General features: G+C 41.5%; 1 protein-coding gene across 1 annotated transcript in view; it reads right to left on the bottom strand.

The window, feature by feature from the left end:
* Positions 1–16,734, bottom strand: part of LOC125239541 (zinc finger protein 782-like) — a 35,913-nt gene that overhangs the window by 9,102 nt on the left and 10,077 nt on the right. The window contains exon 3 of the mRNA XM_048147156.1: positions 12,286–13,118. Coding sequence (XP_048003113.1) covers positions 12,286–13,118 — 833 coding nt within the window. The remainder of the gene's footprint in view (positions 1–12,285; positions 13,119–16,734) is intronic.

Genomic DNA, 16,734 nt, shown 5'->3' with positions numbered 1-16,734 from the left:
ACCTAAGGAGTGTAGAGTCTTAGTGAACCTTAAGAGTTTTCTGTAAAACACACCAACACTATCAGCAAATATGTCAATATCGTCTGTCTCCAACATGATGCGGTTAAGAGCAGCTCGGGCTCGAGCGGTGCGCCGGCCGCCGCGAACAGGCGCCGCCGCCGCCGCGCCGGCACCGCGCCCGGCATGCCAACCACCACATTCGCTCTTGGCACTTGCAGCCCCATTCTCTCAAGCACGGATGCGTCATCTACTCTATGGTGAAACAGTTGGCGGTAATGCATAATATGCAGCAGTTTCTGTCTGGTTTCTAGAGTTTGAAGACCAACCATTCCTGTTACGAATAGAGATAAAAATAAATAAATAAAAATAAAAATCATTTATTCATGTACCAAAAATAGCAGTTATAAACAGGCCATAAACTATATTAACACAAAATAGGCTTCACCATGTCCGTGCCTGAACTAGGGAGATCCTGTATCTCAGGCAGAAAAAATAACTTACAAACTAAAACAGGGAAATTATTTGATAATATCATGTGCATTGCATAGGTATTCAACTAAAAAATAAATAAATTACATTACAGATTTATAAATAGAGTAGGTTACCTACTTAAAACTATTATAATTTTAAAAGTACAGCAAAAAAAGATGATAAGCCATATGTAATACTTATTGCTTATTAGCATTTTGATGAGTCAACAGTTGTATTTTATCGCATCAGCGTAAGGATACATAGGTAGGTGTATTTATTTGTAAACATTAAGTAGCTCTGTCTAGGTTATTTCTAGTTATTTTAAAACTGTTAGTAAGTTTTCCGTGTCTTCATAAGACATTAGTTCTAGAGCTTTCCTTGTAACTTTTTTACATTCTGCGTAGCATAGATGATATATGTGATAATCTGCGTTTAACTTATTGTACAGCCGCGGTCCTGAGACATATGTAGAACCGCTGTGAAAAGCATGCTTTTGGTCAGTCAGCCGGTTGCAAACCAAATCTTTCCGTCTCTTGTTAGTAATGTCTGAGTTGTAAGGAAGTGCTTTATGTTGTTTTAGAACAGTGCTTAACACGAATAGCTGTCTTACAGATAATACTTTACAGGACTTATATAATAGGTTAGTAGGGTACAGGAACGGTCGGAAAGTTGAGACCTTCAAGATAGCTCTTTGTGCTCTTTCTACAATTAAAAGCAGGGTTTTGGCTGCTCCTCCCCATGATGTAATGCAATATGTTAATAACGATTGGCAAAGAGCAAAGTATACCTGGTCTGCATTATTAATTTAAGGTCCAAGACATTACGGAGTCTTTTAAACACGTATATCAGCTTACGAACTTTATTACTTAACGCTTCAATATGTGGTCGAAACGATAACGTGTCATTGACTATAACACCCAGGTATTTAATTTTAGTTGCGGGAGTGATGAAGGGACAGTTACAGCTATTGCTAGCAACTCTAGCAAGGCAGGTATTGCGATGAGCGTAGATAGGATGGTCAGATATATATTGGTTATTTTTCATGAAAAATCGAACATAATTGGTTTTATCTGCGTTAAGTGTTAGTAGATGATATTGTAGCCAATTATTTACAATGTTAAATCCTAGTTGCGCCTGCAAGTATGCCTCTCTCTCCGTCTGTGCTGAGAAAATTAAGGCGGTGTCATCAGCATAAGATATTATTTTACCACAATCGAGCGGAAGATTGCAAAAGTCATTCATGTAAATCAAAAATAGGGTTGGGCCAAGGATACTTCCTTGTGGGACCCCAAAAGCTTCATTTTTTAGGTCAGAACTGATGACGTCGCCCACCTTCACACACTGAAAGCTGTCACTGAGGTAGTTTGCAAAAAGGTCAAGTTGTTTTCCCCTTATTCCTAAGCTTTGTAGCTTGCGTAGCAGTAAGGTAACAGAGACGGAATCGAAAGCTTTGGCGAGGTCGAGGAAAATACCAATCGTATGGTTACCCCTGTCAAGTTCTAGCGCAATGTTTTGAGTCAAATGATGAACGGCGTCGGAGGTTGATAGTTTAGAACGGAAACCGAATTGTGTATCTGACAGAAATGAGTTTTTTTCTAAGTACTGTACAAGCCTGTTGTTAATAATTTTTTCCAAGATTTTAGATATAGCAGGAAGTAGGGATATAGGCCTATAGTTTGTGATACTATCTTTGTTACCGGACTTATATATTGGAATTACAATAGCTTTTTTTAGACACTTAGGAAAAATTCCATCAGATAGGCATTTGTTTAAAATATGTGTTAAAGGAGGAGCTAAGATATGTTTAAATTGTTTCACCATATAGGTATAATTTGTCCAGCAGTATTTTGTGGTCAACATAGTCAAAGGCCTTAGTCATATCTATATAGACTGCATAAACTGGACGGCTCTCATCCATCCTCGTGTATATTTTTTGCAAAAAGTCATGTATGGCAGTAGTAATGGACAGATTTTTCCTGAAACCTTTTTGTTCATCACACAAAATTTTATTACATGCGAAAAAATTATACAGCCGATTGTAAATCGCCTTTTCGAAGATTTTACAAAATATTGTCAACAGAGCTATAGGTCTATACGAATTCATGTCCATCTTGTCACCCTTTTTGAAGAGCGGCTTAATAATTGTAATTTTAAGACTGTCAGGGAAAGATCCTTCTTCTATAGGTACACCTATTCAGTATAAAACTTAGTACCGGGGAAATTGTGTTTGCTACTGCTTTAACTACTTTTGTTGTAACAATATCATAGCCCGTGCTAGTAGTGTTTTTAAGATTTCTAATTATTTCGAAAATTTCGTAAGGATCGGTAGGTTTCATGAATAACGAATTGTGTTTATTGTGGGTACGTGATAAGGTTGTGTGTATGGGTTTGTTGCAATTGCTTTTAACCTGATGAACAAAGAAGTCGTTGAATTTTTTTAGCAATTTCATTTGCATTAAAAATCTTTTGCTCATCTGCAATAATAGCTGAGATATTTTCTTTTGGAAAATTTGTCTCATTGTTATTTATAATTTTCCAAGTGGCTTTAACTTTGTTTTTCTACTCCCGTACTGTTATTCGTGAGTTACAAGGTCGTGCATAGAACTTTAAAACCCTACATAAAAGATGTCAGGACAAGTCTATCTAGTCTATACCCTGAAAACATTTAGTAGCAGTCGCACGATATAGCTGTTTTACAGTTCAGTAAATACATTGCTACCAACTTAACAAACCAATTCGCAGAGTCGAGACTCCTTCGTTTTCTGCTGCGTTCATTGGCGACGCGTCGAATCGCATTCAAATGTATAGAACTCGATTCAACTCGGCTCGATTCGTCTTAGTGGCCAGGCTTCAAAGAACCATACCATAGACAGTTTTATTTTCATGTTTGCACTCAAACTGCATATTCAAAATGGTAGGCGGTCCACCTAGATAACTAAGATGACTGAAAGTAGGTATTTGTTGAATTTATAATTTTCTTTCAAAATAAGTGCTTGGTCGTAGAAAAAGTATTGTATGCAACGGTGTTTAACTGAGTCAAAAAATGCTCGTGGCGTCTTTATTAACAATTTTCGGCTTCGCCTCAAATTGTTACCCACGCCACTCACCTTTTTTTACCTCTTTTAACCACCAGTTGCATAAAATACTATTTCAGCTGTCAAGATTTCATAACGAGTACACACACATCAAGTGAGTACGATAGAATTGTGTAAACCGGCACAACGAGTTCAACCAAACGTAGTGGTACTCTTGTTTACATAATTAGAGAGTTCAATTTACTTCTACACCGGTGACCATAATATCGTCACCCTAGTTCACAATCGTACTAAGATCTTATAGTAGCAAAAGTAACACGCTTTATTGTACAAAAAAAATACACATGAAACAGGGTGCGTAGCCGAATGGCACAAACGCTCACGAAACGAAACGCTCGTAGATATCTATCTCTATCGCTCTTGCGTATTGGCGCGACAGAGCCAGACTACCTTTCGCGGCGTTTAGTTTTCGTTTCGCGTCGGAGAAATGCCATTCGGCTACGGCACCAGGAAAGAATAACACACCAGATCTTATGCTTATGCACTAAGGTAATTCATCATCATTTTCGCCGTAATTAGTACAACTGTGAACTATGGTAACGATTTATTTGTTTTATAACAATGTCAAGTCATGTCAAGTCATGGTGAGAGTGAATGGTTTGCCTTATTAACTTTCGCCTATTCTGCTTTGCGAGTGCCAGATGCTTCTACTGCTGGCAACCTGACCACTAAAGTTAAACGGAATATTGATTCTGCATTGGGGTTCGGCGACGACTTGGAGATAGACACAAGGGCTCCCAGTTCATCCTCTGCATTTAAAACGATTGAGTCCAAAGTATTCGAAGGTGATCTCAGGGGGCAGTACGTCTGCTAATGTCAGAGGACTCAATAGCTTCACCGTCTGCTGAGACACTCGCCGCCCTGCAGTCTAAACACCCGGCTCCTTCTCGACCGCTAATTTACCCACAAGAGCCGGATATGTCCTTTGCTCCTTTATCGGTAGAGGTAAAGGACGTGGCTCTGTCCCTCGGTTCCTTCAACCCTGGTTCGGCCGCTGGCTTAGATGGCATTCGTCCTGCTCACCTAAAGGAGCTTACGTCCGGAGCTGCGGGTGATAATGGTCTGCGGCTACTGGAGTCCACGACGAGGCTGTGCAACTTCTTGCTTAGTGGTCAGCTAAACCCTGCTGTTTGTCCGTTTTTGTATGGGGCTTCATTGTGCGCCCTATTAAAGAAGGACGGAGGTATACGGCCAATTGCAGTAGGTAGTACGTTTCGTCGCCTGACAGCCAAACTAGGGTGTCGTGCTGTGAAAGAGGAAATGGCCACATACCTCTGTCGCTTTCAGTTGGGGTTTGGCACGAGGTTAGGATGCGAGGCCGCGATTCACGCAACGAGAGCGTTTGCGTCGGACCCGAGCAACGAGGGGTGTGTGATTGTCAAGCTAGACGTTAAAAATGCCTTTAATACCATTGAGCGTGATGTCCTGTTAGCTGAGGTCAGGGAAAAGCTACCCTCTTTGTATCCATATCTTTTTCAGGTGTATGCGTCCCCCTCCAATCTGTTTTTTAATGGGTCCCTCATATCTTCCCAGGTCGGTGCCCAGCAGGGAGACCCACTTGGTCCCCTTGTCTTCAGCCTCACTATTCATAAAGCTATATCGGCGCTTAAATCCCCGTTGAATATTTGGTACTTAGATGACGGTACCCTTGGGGGCAGGCCTGAAGTGGTAGAACGGGATCTTATCACTCTGCTTCCACGTTTTCGAGAACTGGGACTTGAGTTGAACTCTAATAAGTGCGAGTTATTTCCCTGCGGTGCCGATTCTCGGCTTTCTTCCTCGTTTAATGAATTTCTTCCCGGGCTTAAGGAGCTTTCATCCCGAAATTTTCATCTTCTTGGATCGCCTGTCTTCCCTGAGGGCATACCTGAAGCTTTTGAGATACGTAGGCAGCTTCTCCTGACCGCCAGGGCAAGGCTAAAACAACTATCTGCACACGTATCTCTTGTGTTGTTGCGGGTATGTTTTGCCGTTCCCAAGTTGACCTACTTTTTGCGCACCGTACCGACTTGGCTTTTCCCCGCAGATTTAGATGCCTTTGATATGGTATTAAGGGAGTCATTTATAGAGCTTTTGTTGAATGTTTCCCTTGATCCATATCAATGGGATTTGGCCTCGCTTCCCATTCGGACCAGTGGTCTAGGTGTTCGGCGCGCGCGTGACGTGAGCCTACCTGCCTTCTTGGCGTCGGCAGCGGAGTTGGCTGCCTCGTCACTCAAATTTTATCCTCGAATGGTGACGAGATAGCCATACCTTATGCTGCGGATGCTTTGGCGGCGTGGTCGGTTCTCAACCCGGTTACGCCTCCGCCGGAGTTAGTGGCCCGGCATCGCCAGCGATCTTGGGACGATGTGGGAGTGAAGCGGATTTTCAATGGCTTACTGGAGAATGCGGTGGGTGTGGACAAGGCAAGGCTCAACGCTTTGTCTAAACCAGAGTCCGGCGCGTGGCTTCAGGCTCTTCCTTCTCCCTATGTGGGTACCCTCCTTGACAATGACTCGATGCGGGTGGCCGTGGCTCTCCGCCTGGGCTGCAGTGTATGTGAACCCCATGTATGCATCTGCGGTTCCATGGTGGAGAGAGACGGTCATCACGCATTGAGTTGCTGTCGGTGTGCAGGGAGGCACCCTCGTCATCACCCGTGGCGTGCCCCAGGGTTCGATTTTGGGTCCAATTCTTTATATTTTATACAGTGCAGATATAGTGAAACGTATAGAAAACTGTTCCTATCACATGTATGCTGACGATATACAATTGTACTTACCTTGTAACCCAAATGAAATGTCATGTGCAATAAGTAAAATTAACGACGACTTAAAACGAATAACCCAGTGGTCAAACCAAAATAGCCTAGTACTAAACCCACAAAAATCCAAATTTCTAATATTGGGTACTGAGAAACAAAGGCGAAAAATTTTAAGTCACAACCCTACGATTGAAATCGGAGGTCAGTGTATTGAGCAGGTAGCAGAAGCAAGAAACTTAGGTGTGCTCATGGATGGTAACCTTAAGTTTCACAACCATGTAGTGGAGACTTCTAGAGTATGCTTTTATAGACTCAAAATATTGTATAACGTACGTAGGTATTTGAGTACTGATGTGAGAGTATCATTGTGCGAATCATTGATATTGTCAAAACTCAATTATGCAGACACTGTTGTAGGTGGCTGTCTGTTGTCAAAAACCAAAAGTTAATACAACGTGTACAGAATGCGTGTGCACGTTTTTGTTTTTACATTCCATCTCGGACTCATGTCACTCCTTACCTAAATAGTCATGGTTTATTGAATATGGAGTCACGACGTTCAATGCATTTTGCCTGTATGCTTTTTGGTATTGTCAAGACGATGAGGCCACAATATCTATATGAGAAACTAACTTTTTCACAGAGACATATTAGGGGAGCTACTCGTTTGCTTTGTCCACGGCACAGCACCGCCGCATTTCGTGGCAGCTTTAAATACTCTGCCACGAAGTGCTGGAACAATATACCGCCTCCTATCAGGAACTCATTTTCAGTGTATTCGTTCAAGGTAAACTTTAGAAAATATATTTTGAATTTACAGAAAAACTGTAATTAAGTCTGTGCTAAGGATAGGGTAACAACAAAAATAATTAATTGTATATTTTATGTCCAGGTTACGCCAATCATTTGGATCTAATCATATCATTTCTATGCGATTATTTTGTAAAAATTGAGTATGACTATTACAGGTGAATAGTTCATAGCATAAAATATTATTAAAATTATAATTATATTAAAATTTATATAAATATAGATACAAAAACTATAAAATGATTTGTTTTGTATATTTTGTAGCTGCGCTCTCTCGGAAGGGTCTCCACGGAAGACCAGCGTCAGGGTCCTCCAGGGTCCCTTGGCATGAAGCTGAGTGGAGACCTTTTCAGTTACGCTTTAATACAATAATATTTATTATGTTAGTGTTATTAGTTAAGTTTAAATTAAGCGTTTTTGAATAAAGTTTCTTCTATTCTATTCTATTCTATTCATCACGCCCTAAACGATATCGTGCGGAGGGCGTTGGTCTCGGCGAATACACCGTGCGTGCTGGAGCCACCAGGTCTCAGCCGATCGGACGGGAAGAGGCCCGACTGGTTAGCCTTGGTCCCTTGGGAGAGGGGCAGATGCCTGTTGTGGGATGCCACGTGCGTCAACACTTTTGCTGCTTCCCACCTTAGCCGCACCGTGCGTTCGGCGGGGGCGGCGGCTGAAGCGGCGGTGGCTCGAAAGCGGGAAAAATACGCGGTCCTGTCCAATTATATTTTTGTCCCTCTTGCCGTAGAAACCACTGGCTGTTGGTGCGCAGAGGCCAAAACCTTTATTAGAGAATTGGGCGGGAGGCTGAGCGAGCGTGGTCACGACCCCCGCTCCGGGTCGTTCCTGTTGCAAAGGTTGTCCATCGCGGTTCAACGTGGCAACGCGGCGAGCGTGATGGGCTCCTTTGCAGCTGGAGGGACTCGGAGTGGATTTAGTGAGTAGTTTATTTCTAATTTTATTTGTAATTATTAATTTATTTAGTTATTTGTATATATATAGTATAAGTCTTAATTGTAATTATTTTATTTTTATATTGTAAGTGTGTATCTCAAATTAAATTTTATCTTAATTTTGACTAAGTCATGTCATTTCTAACTAACACAAGTCAAATTATATTCTATTGAAAATATTTCAACTTGTGCTATCTTAAAGTAGTCACACTACACTACATATTCTATAAAAATTAAACCCGAAATAAATTACATATATGAAAGAAAAAGTGACCAAAGCCTCCAGTGCCTGAGGCTGAAATCGAACCAGCGTACTGAGTTAGGTTCACATGGGGGCAAAAACCATGCCGTTCTACGTTAGAGGTGGTCAGAGGGTGCTACGAGTCCCTGTATATATTAATCATATGAGAGATAATTTCGACCTCAGCAGCTGTGACCTGGGTGGCCGAGCGGAAACAGGCATCTGCCGCGATTGCAGAGTACGTTGGTTAGATTGCAGTCTTAGGCACTGGAGGCCTTGGTCACTTTTTCTATCATATGTGTAATTTATTTCGGTCTTAATTTCAAGTCATACATGTATAAACGTCATGCATTTACTTACAATAAAAATAGTGGCATTTGATGAAGTGGAACTGTTGATGATGGTCAGTACGGAACTCTTCAACGGAGCCTAACCTTGTTCTCTTCGTTATGTTTGTTAGCATGTTGTATTTCCAAGTCACATTTTGGCCAAGCTCGAGTTCAGGCAATGGGAGCCATGAGGAATCAAGTGACTTTTATATTTTTATTAGAAAATCAGAAGTAATGTGTTAACGTTTTTAAAAACTCCTATAAGTTTCCTGACTCGACTCATGTGAAGCTCTATGTGTAAATGTTAAGCGTAATAAAAATATCAGTAACATGTCCATCGATTTTTTGACTTCTGAAACAAAGGTTCCTTAAAATACTATAGACAGTTTTTATATTAAAATATCTAAATATCATATTGACTTTTATTCATATCCTCATATTCTCTTTCGCGATATATATATCAGAATAAAAAAAGCATTATTAGTAGGATTGTTTATTAAAATTATCACAATGTTTACAAATGTTCTTTTATACATTTCTGGCATGCCTATAAATCACTCCTTTAATTATGACAATATTTGATTTATACGACTATAAATTAATGTGAATAAAGTAGCCGATGTGAGGCAGAGGGCTGTACAGTGTCGTTGATAAGTTCGCTATGCCGCCTCCCGCGCCTCTAACACACCCACTGGCAGCGCACATTTTTTGTCCACATAACACTTCACTTCCGGATTCCGGACACGATATTCCAAACGACAGATAGGTAGGTCCTGCGTAGCACACTAGTGGGATAAACTTTATTGCATCAGTGCGACCCTATTGCACTTACAGACAGTGCCAAAAGGACGGCCTGATATCGTTTATCACGCGACCGTCCCTGCCAGCCTGGCAAGTCAAGGCTTTTCATCATACTGTTTACTCATATGAACTGTCAAATAACTATTGTGATTGCAAGGGTGTTTTCTCTTATGTACTGTCAAATGACTTAGTGAAATATAATCTTTGCGTTGGTCAATATAGGCTTCAAAGTACCACGTTGCACGCTTTCTATCGGCCGTCAACCTGCTGATGCAGTATCAATAGGTTACTGGAGGTCAATTTACGGTAATTCCATTGTTATTTTTCATACAATTATTTTTTTTACTTCTAATCCAAAGCAACGCGTATACAACCCGTTTACAACGGGTATGCAATGATCATCATACGCGGTTACAACCGCCGCCCGCAGAGACCGGCTCGCGTCCGTCGCGTGTCCTGCGCGTCGTGTGTCCTGCGCGGCGCGTGCCCTGCGCGTCGCGTGTCCCGCGCGTCGAGTGTCCCGCGCGTCGAGTGTCCCGCGCGGCGCGTGTCCCGCGCGTCGAGTGTCCCGCGCGGCGCGTGTCCTGCGCGTCGCATGTACCGCGCGTCGAGTGTCCCGCGCGTCGCGTGTCCCGCGCGTCGCGTGTCCAGCGCGGCGCGTGTCCCGCGCGTCGCGTGTCGCGTGTCCCGCGCGTCGAGTGTCCCGCGCGTCGCGTGTCCCGCGCGTCGAGTGTCCCGCGCGGCGCGTGTCCTGCGCGGCGCGTGTCCGCTTCGACAATAGTGCCCGGGCCGAGCATGGCCGGTGACGGAACGGGCTAGTGGGCAAGGTCTCATGTCTTATCGTTTTCATACAAAGAACATTTTTTTGACGGATAGGCTTCTAGAACGGTCATGGTATGGTACCGTCTACGCAAAGACCTTGGTTGAAGGCTTCTGTGGCTAAGTTGGTCATAGCGACGGCTCCGGAGAAGCAGGTCGCAAGTTCGAGACTTGCCGGAGGTGTAACTTTTTCCATTTTTCCATTAATTTAAATATTGAAGAACAAGGCAAGAAAACACCGAATCCTGATAGGATCACTTTGTTGTCCGTCCATACGTCTGTATGTTGGACGACCGATCTGGCGCACCTGCTACGCCGCGGTCCCGGGTTCGAATCCCGGTAAGGGCATTATTTGTGTGATGAGCACAGATATTTGTTCCTGAGTCATGGATGTTTTCTTTGTATATAAGTATTTATAATATTATATATATCGTTGTCTGAGTACCCACAACACAAGCCTTCTTGAGCTTGCACAGTGGGCCTCATTCAATCTGTGTAAGAATGTCCTATAATATTTATTATTATTATTTATATGCCTGTCACGACCCTTTAGGAACGCGTGGTATTATGTTGCATACCTCAAATAATACATTCATGAGTATCACAATTACTTTTCCTTTGCGAGCGTAGGTACACCGGTTATATTTTTATGCCTTTTCCCCAATGTGTGTAATTACTACTTACTGGTTGCTTTATATGAATTTTCCTCAGTGTGTGTCCTTACATGATCTTGCAAATTATGTTTGCACCTGCTAGCGTAGTTGCACAGGTTGCATTTATATGGCTTGAGTTTTGTACGTGCTAGTACAGTTACACTGGTTGCATTTATCTTTTCCCCAGTGTGTGTCCTTACATGATTTAGCAATCAGCTTTTCCGGTTGTTAGCGTAATTATACTGGTTGCATTTATATGACTTTTCCGCAGTATGTGTCTTTACAGGAAATTGCAATTGATTTTTGTACCTGCTAGCGTAGTTACAGTGGTTGCATTTATATGGCTTTTCCCCAGTGTGTATCCTTACATGAACTTGCAAAGTGTTGGTAGCTGCTAGCGTAATTGCACTGATTGCATCTATATATATGTACTAAGGCTATAAGTGCACGCCCAACAAGATATCCAGATGATCTGAGACCGGTAAAATGTGGATTAAATATTTACAAAAAAATGTCCAACGATAATGACTCAGAAATTATATAACAAGCTACCAAAACGAACTAAAGCCGAAACTAAAATCAACACTTTCAGTCGCCAAGTAAAGAAATTGCTACAAGATAAAACATTGTACAGCATAAAGGAATACTTAAATAATGAATACTAATGCCACTGCAGCAAACATGTTTAAATTATGTCACATTAATTTTATTGTCCTTTTTGCTGTGTACTTAACACAGCAAAAGGGAGTGTACAAGTTTCTAATGGGGTGGCAACGCGCATGTGACACTATTTGAATTGCAGGCGTCCATAGATTACGGTGACCGCTTTCCATCAGGCGGACCGTATGCTTGTTTGCCACCGACGTAGTATAAAAAAAATGTATTTGGAAATAAATGATATCTATTGTATGTATTAATAATAATAATCTTGCTAATTATCAAATATTTAATAATTCTATAAATTAATTTGTGAAATGATAATGTGTACCTACCTTTATTTTTGACGATCTTAATATGTATTCATTTTTATATTCGGTTGTAATAAAAAACATGTAATAGTTATTAAGAAATAAATGAATCTAAATCTATGGTTTTTCTCCGGTGTGTGTCCTTACATGTCTTTGCAAATTACTTTTCCGGCTGCTAGTGTAATTGCACTGGTTGCATTTATATAGCTTTTTACCCGTGTGTGTCCTTACATGAGTTTGCAGTTTACTTTTCCGGCTACTAGCGTAGTTGCACTGGTTGCAAATATACGGCTTTTCCACAGTGTGTGTCCTTACATGACATTGCAAATGATGTTTGTGGCTACTCGCGTAGTTACACTGCTTGCATTTATATGGCTTTTCCCCAGTGTGTGTCCTTACATGAACTCGCAGTGAACTTTTATGGCTGCTGGCGAAGTTGCACTGGTTGCATTTATATGGCTTTTCCCCAGTGTGTGCCCTTACATGAACTTTTAAATCATGTTTGTAGTTGCCAGCGTAGTTACACTGGTTGCATTTATATGGCTTTTCCCCAGTGTGTGTCCTTACATGACATTGCAAATTATGTTTGCAGATACTCGCGTAGTTACACTGCTTGCATTTATATGGCTTTTCCCCAGTGTGTGTCCTTACATGAACTCGCAGTGAACTTTTATGGCTGCTGGCGTAGTTGCACTGGTTGCATTTATATGGCTTTTCCCCAGTGTGTGCCCTTACATGAACTTTTAAATCATGTTTGAAGTTGCCAGCGTAGTTACACTGGTTGCATTTATATGGCTTTTCCCCAGTGTGTGTCCTTACATGAACTAGCAATGAAATTTTATAGCTACTAGCGTAGTCACACTGATCACATTTATATGGCTTTTCCCCAGTGTGTGTCCTTACATGACGTTGCAAATGATGTTTGTGGCTACTCGCGTAGTTACACTGCTTGCATTTATATGGCTTTTCCCCAGTGTGTGTCCTTACATGACTAAGCAACTGATTTTTCCGGCTACTAGCGTAGTTGCACTGGTTACATTTATATGGCTTTTCATCGGTGTGTTTCTTATAATGAATTGTCAGACAACTCTTTGAGCTGCAAGTATAGTTACACGGGTCACAGTGTTTACTCAAATGCCTAATTAAGCGTAGTTTTTGAACCGTTGTATATTTACAGTGTGCACATCTGTAGGTTTCGGGTCCGCCACTTGATATCTTCTGTGGAGTTTGCCCTGTAACAAAAATACCTTTATTTTACTAAAGAGCCGGGTCCACACAGACCGCACGCATCGCGAGGCAAACGTCCTGCTCATGCGCGCACGTTTGCCTCGCCCGAGCAAATTAGCTCGGCAAGATGGCGGCCCTCGGTCAGCTCAGCTGTTATAGGGGACATTGTTGCGCGACACATTTCGCCAGCGTATTAAGAGTCGCGAATTACTTAACAACCTTATGTAGCTTCGACAAATCATATTAAGAGCGCTTTCAAAAAATCTGCTTGCTTGCATTTCGACGCCGACGGCGCTGGCGTGCCCCTGTGTGCAGACGCACACTATAACCAGAAGCATAACGATTGTAGCCTGCGGTACAGACATAGCGTGCGATCCTCTTCGAACCAACCTTACGTGCGGCTAGAGCGAAAGGGATAGCATTCATGGTCGGTACCGCCACGCCGTCAGTAGCGTTGCGGACTAACCATTATTGATACTTGCGTAAAAACACCACCTTATATATTACATATTTGCATACATGATTTCGTGCATAAATACTTGACCTTTTAGTTTAATTATTAAACTTATCACAGTTTTTTTTATTAAAACGTGTGTAGCCTTGGAAGAAATAAATTAAAAAACTTTTATAATATAATAAATTGTGTTTATAATATTGTCTTCTGTCACCGCGATAGTTACTCATGAAATAAATTTATGGAATCAGATTACATCGCGTATAATGAATATAATCCGTTTTCTTAGTTTTATTTCATTTTGTATATGATATGTTTTCTAGGTTCTTTTCGGTGAAGGAAAACATCGTGAGGAAACCGGACTTATTCCAATAAGGTCTAGTTTACCCTTTGGGTTGAAAGGTCAGATGGCAGTCGCTTTCGTAAAAACTAGTGCCTACGCCAAATCTTGGGATTAGTTGTCAAAGTGGACCGCAGGCTCCCATGAGCCGTGGCAAATGCCGGGATAACGCAAGGAAGATGATGATGTTTTCTAGGTACATATATATATAATGGAACCACAGACCAACCCCTATAGACATCTATTACAAGACGACTCGCAGTGGCCAGCCTTCCTAGTATTTGCACTGATATAAGCGCGGGCGCTCGCCGTGCCCGATCAGTATCGACCAAGTAACAGACCCGAAAGCAGCGCGTGTTTTTCGCACAAAAAAATTGGAAAAGGGTATTTTGATGCCTTAAAGATGTCCACCTGTAGTGTGAAATGGTGTGGAAAGGTAACAAGAAGCTCAAATTTAAAAACAGACGGCATTACATTCCACAAATAAGTCATATTTATAATTTATTCAGAGCCGGCATAGGTCAACTTACATTGGCCACTTACGCGTCAGTAGAGGGACAGTCATACTTCTGTCCCTTTTCATCTGGCGCGACTGCCCGCCGTCCTTGAAACGGCCAATCACAGCGCGCTTAACACATTCCCCGCCCGCTCCTCGCACCCCAAACACTGGCGACTCGTATCGCGCACAAAATATACAAGATTTCTACTCTATAGGAGGTTCTCTGTGAATGGAACTAAGATCTGTTTTCTTTAATTTTAAGTAGTTTTTTTTATATTTAAAATGTGTTTTTAGGGTTTCGTAGTCAACTAGGAACCCTTATAGTTTCGCCATGTCTGTCTGTCTGTCCCTCCGTCCGTCCGTCCGTCCGCGGATAATCTCAGTGACCGTTAGAACTAGAGAGCTGAAATTTGGTACCAATATGTATATCAGTCACGCCGACAAAGTGAAAAAAAAAAAAGTGGAAAAAATGTTTTATTAGGGTACCCCCCCCCCTACACGTAAAGTAGGGAGTGTTTTTTTTTTCATTTCAACCCTAACGTATGATTTATTGTTGGATAGGTATTTAAAAATGAATTACTGAAATCGTTTTTTGAATCGTTATTTTCGGGAATAATCGCTCCTAAAGGAAAAAAAAGTGCGTGTCCCCCCCCCTCTAACTTTTTAACCATATATAGAACTTTATAAACTTTCTAGGAAAACTGTTTTGAACTTGATAGGTTCTGTAGTTTTTGAAAAATATGGAAAATACGGAAGAGCCGAGCGGCTATTTACCAACGCGGCTTTAAAAACCGGCCGAGAGCGTGTCGGGCCACGCTCAGTGTAGGCACTGAGCGTGACCCGACACGCTCTCGGCCGGTTTTTAAATATTATGTTGTTTTAATTGCATGGAATGGAGCACAGGAAGGTCTGCTCCCTCCACATCTATGTATTCGTTTTTTGTAAGGAAATACAACTCTACGCTACGCCTACCTGCTTTAGTTGACTGTTGACACACTGAGACAGTGGATGCGCCAGAGTATAAAAGAGTGATTACCATCTCTTGTCAAAGATCTTGTTGAGACGAATCAAACGAACCCAAACACGAAGTGGTTTCATGACCTGGTCGTGGAATACTCTTGACTACCTTCCAGCTTCATCATCAGATCCTGGGTACCATCTTTTGTCAAAGATCTTGTTGAGACGAACCAAACGAGCCCAAACACGAAATGGTTTCAAGACCTGGTTGATGAGAACTCATGACTACCTTCCGGCTTCATCATCAGATTCTGGGTACCATCTCTTGTCAAAGATCTTGTTGAGACGAACCAAACGAGCCCAAACACGGAGTGGTTTCAAGACCTGGTTGATGAATTCTCTTGACTACCTTCCAGCTTCATCATCAGATCCTGGGTACCATCTCTTGTCAAAGATCTTGTTGAGACGAACCAAACGAGCCCAAACACGAAATGGTTTCAAGACCTGGTTGATGAGAACTCATGACTACCTTCCGGCTTCATCATCAGATCCTGGGTACCATCACCTCTTGTCAAAGATCTTGTTGAGGCAAATCAAACGAGCCCAAACACGAAATGGTTTCAAGACCTGGTTGATGAGAACTCATGACTACCTTCCGGCTTCATCATCAGATCCTGGGTACCATCACCTCTTGTCAAAGATCTTGTTGAGGCGAATCAAATGAGCCCAAACACGAAATGGTTTCAAGACCGGTAATAAGGAGGCATTTTTAAAAAATCGTCAAAAATATTAAATTGCAATTAATAAAAAACTTTTGCATAAAATCTGTTTGAGTAAGCGTTGCAGATTATTTTTATATTAAAACTACTTCAAAAACACGTAAGTTTTTGAAGAAATTGACACTTATTCTGAGGTGATTTCTGAAACAAATTGGATTCATCATATCCTCATTTACTCTATTCTAAAGCCTTATAACAAAGAAGTAGTCTCAGAAGATTGTAGTACAGGATATACATAATACAAATTTACCACTTGAAGCATTCAAAACTATCCAAATTTTACAAATTAGACGGACTAAGTCAGCACTTTTCGCGGGTTTTCCTAAACATGCACCAGAAAAAAAATCATAATTAATTAAGTGAGTTAGTTTTTAAAAATCCAGTCTCACAACATGTAAGTTAAGAAGATGTCCTAATCGAATCCTGAACTTAATAAGTCTTTTAGATGACGGAAAGTGGAAAAACTATCAATGGACTAAAACTATCAATTTTACATTATTACGACGTTTTCGTTGAATGCCCTCTTAAATAGAACCTGAAGAAAATTGTAATTTAAAAAAACAAATGTAGGCTTGTTCGAGATTTTAACTGT

Source organism: Leguminivora glycinivorella, chromosome 25, assembly GCF_023078275.1.
Source record: "Leguminivora glycinivorella isolate SPB_JAAS2020 chromosome 25, LegGlyc_1.1, whole genome shotgun sequence".
Lineage (NCBI taxonomy): Eukaryota > Metazoa > Arthropoda > Insecta > Lepidoptera > Tortricidae > Leguminivora > Leguminivora glycinivorella.
This window is presented reverse-complemented; position numbering and strand designations above follow the sequence as displayed.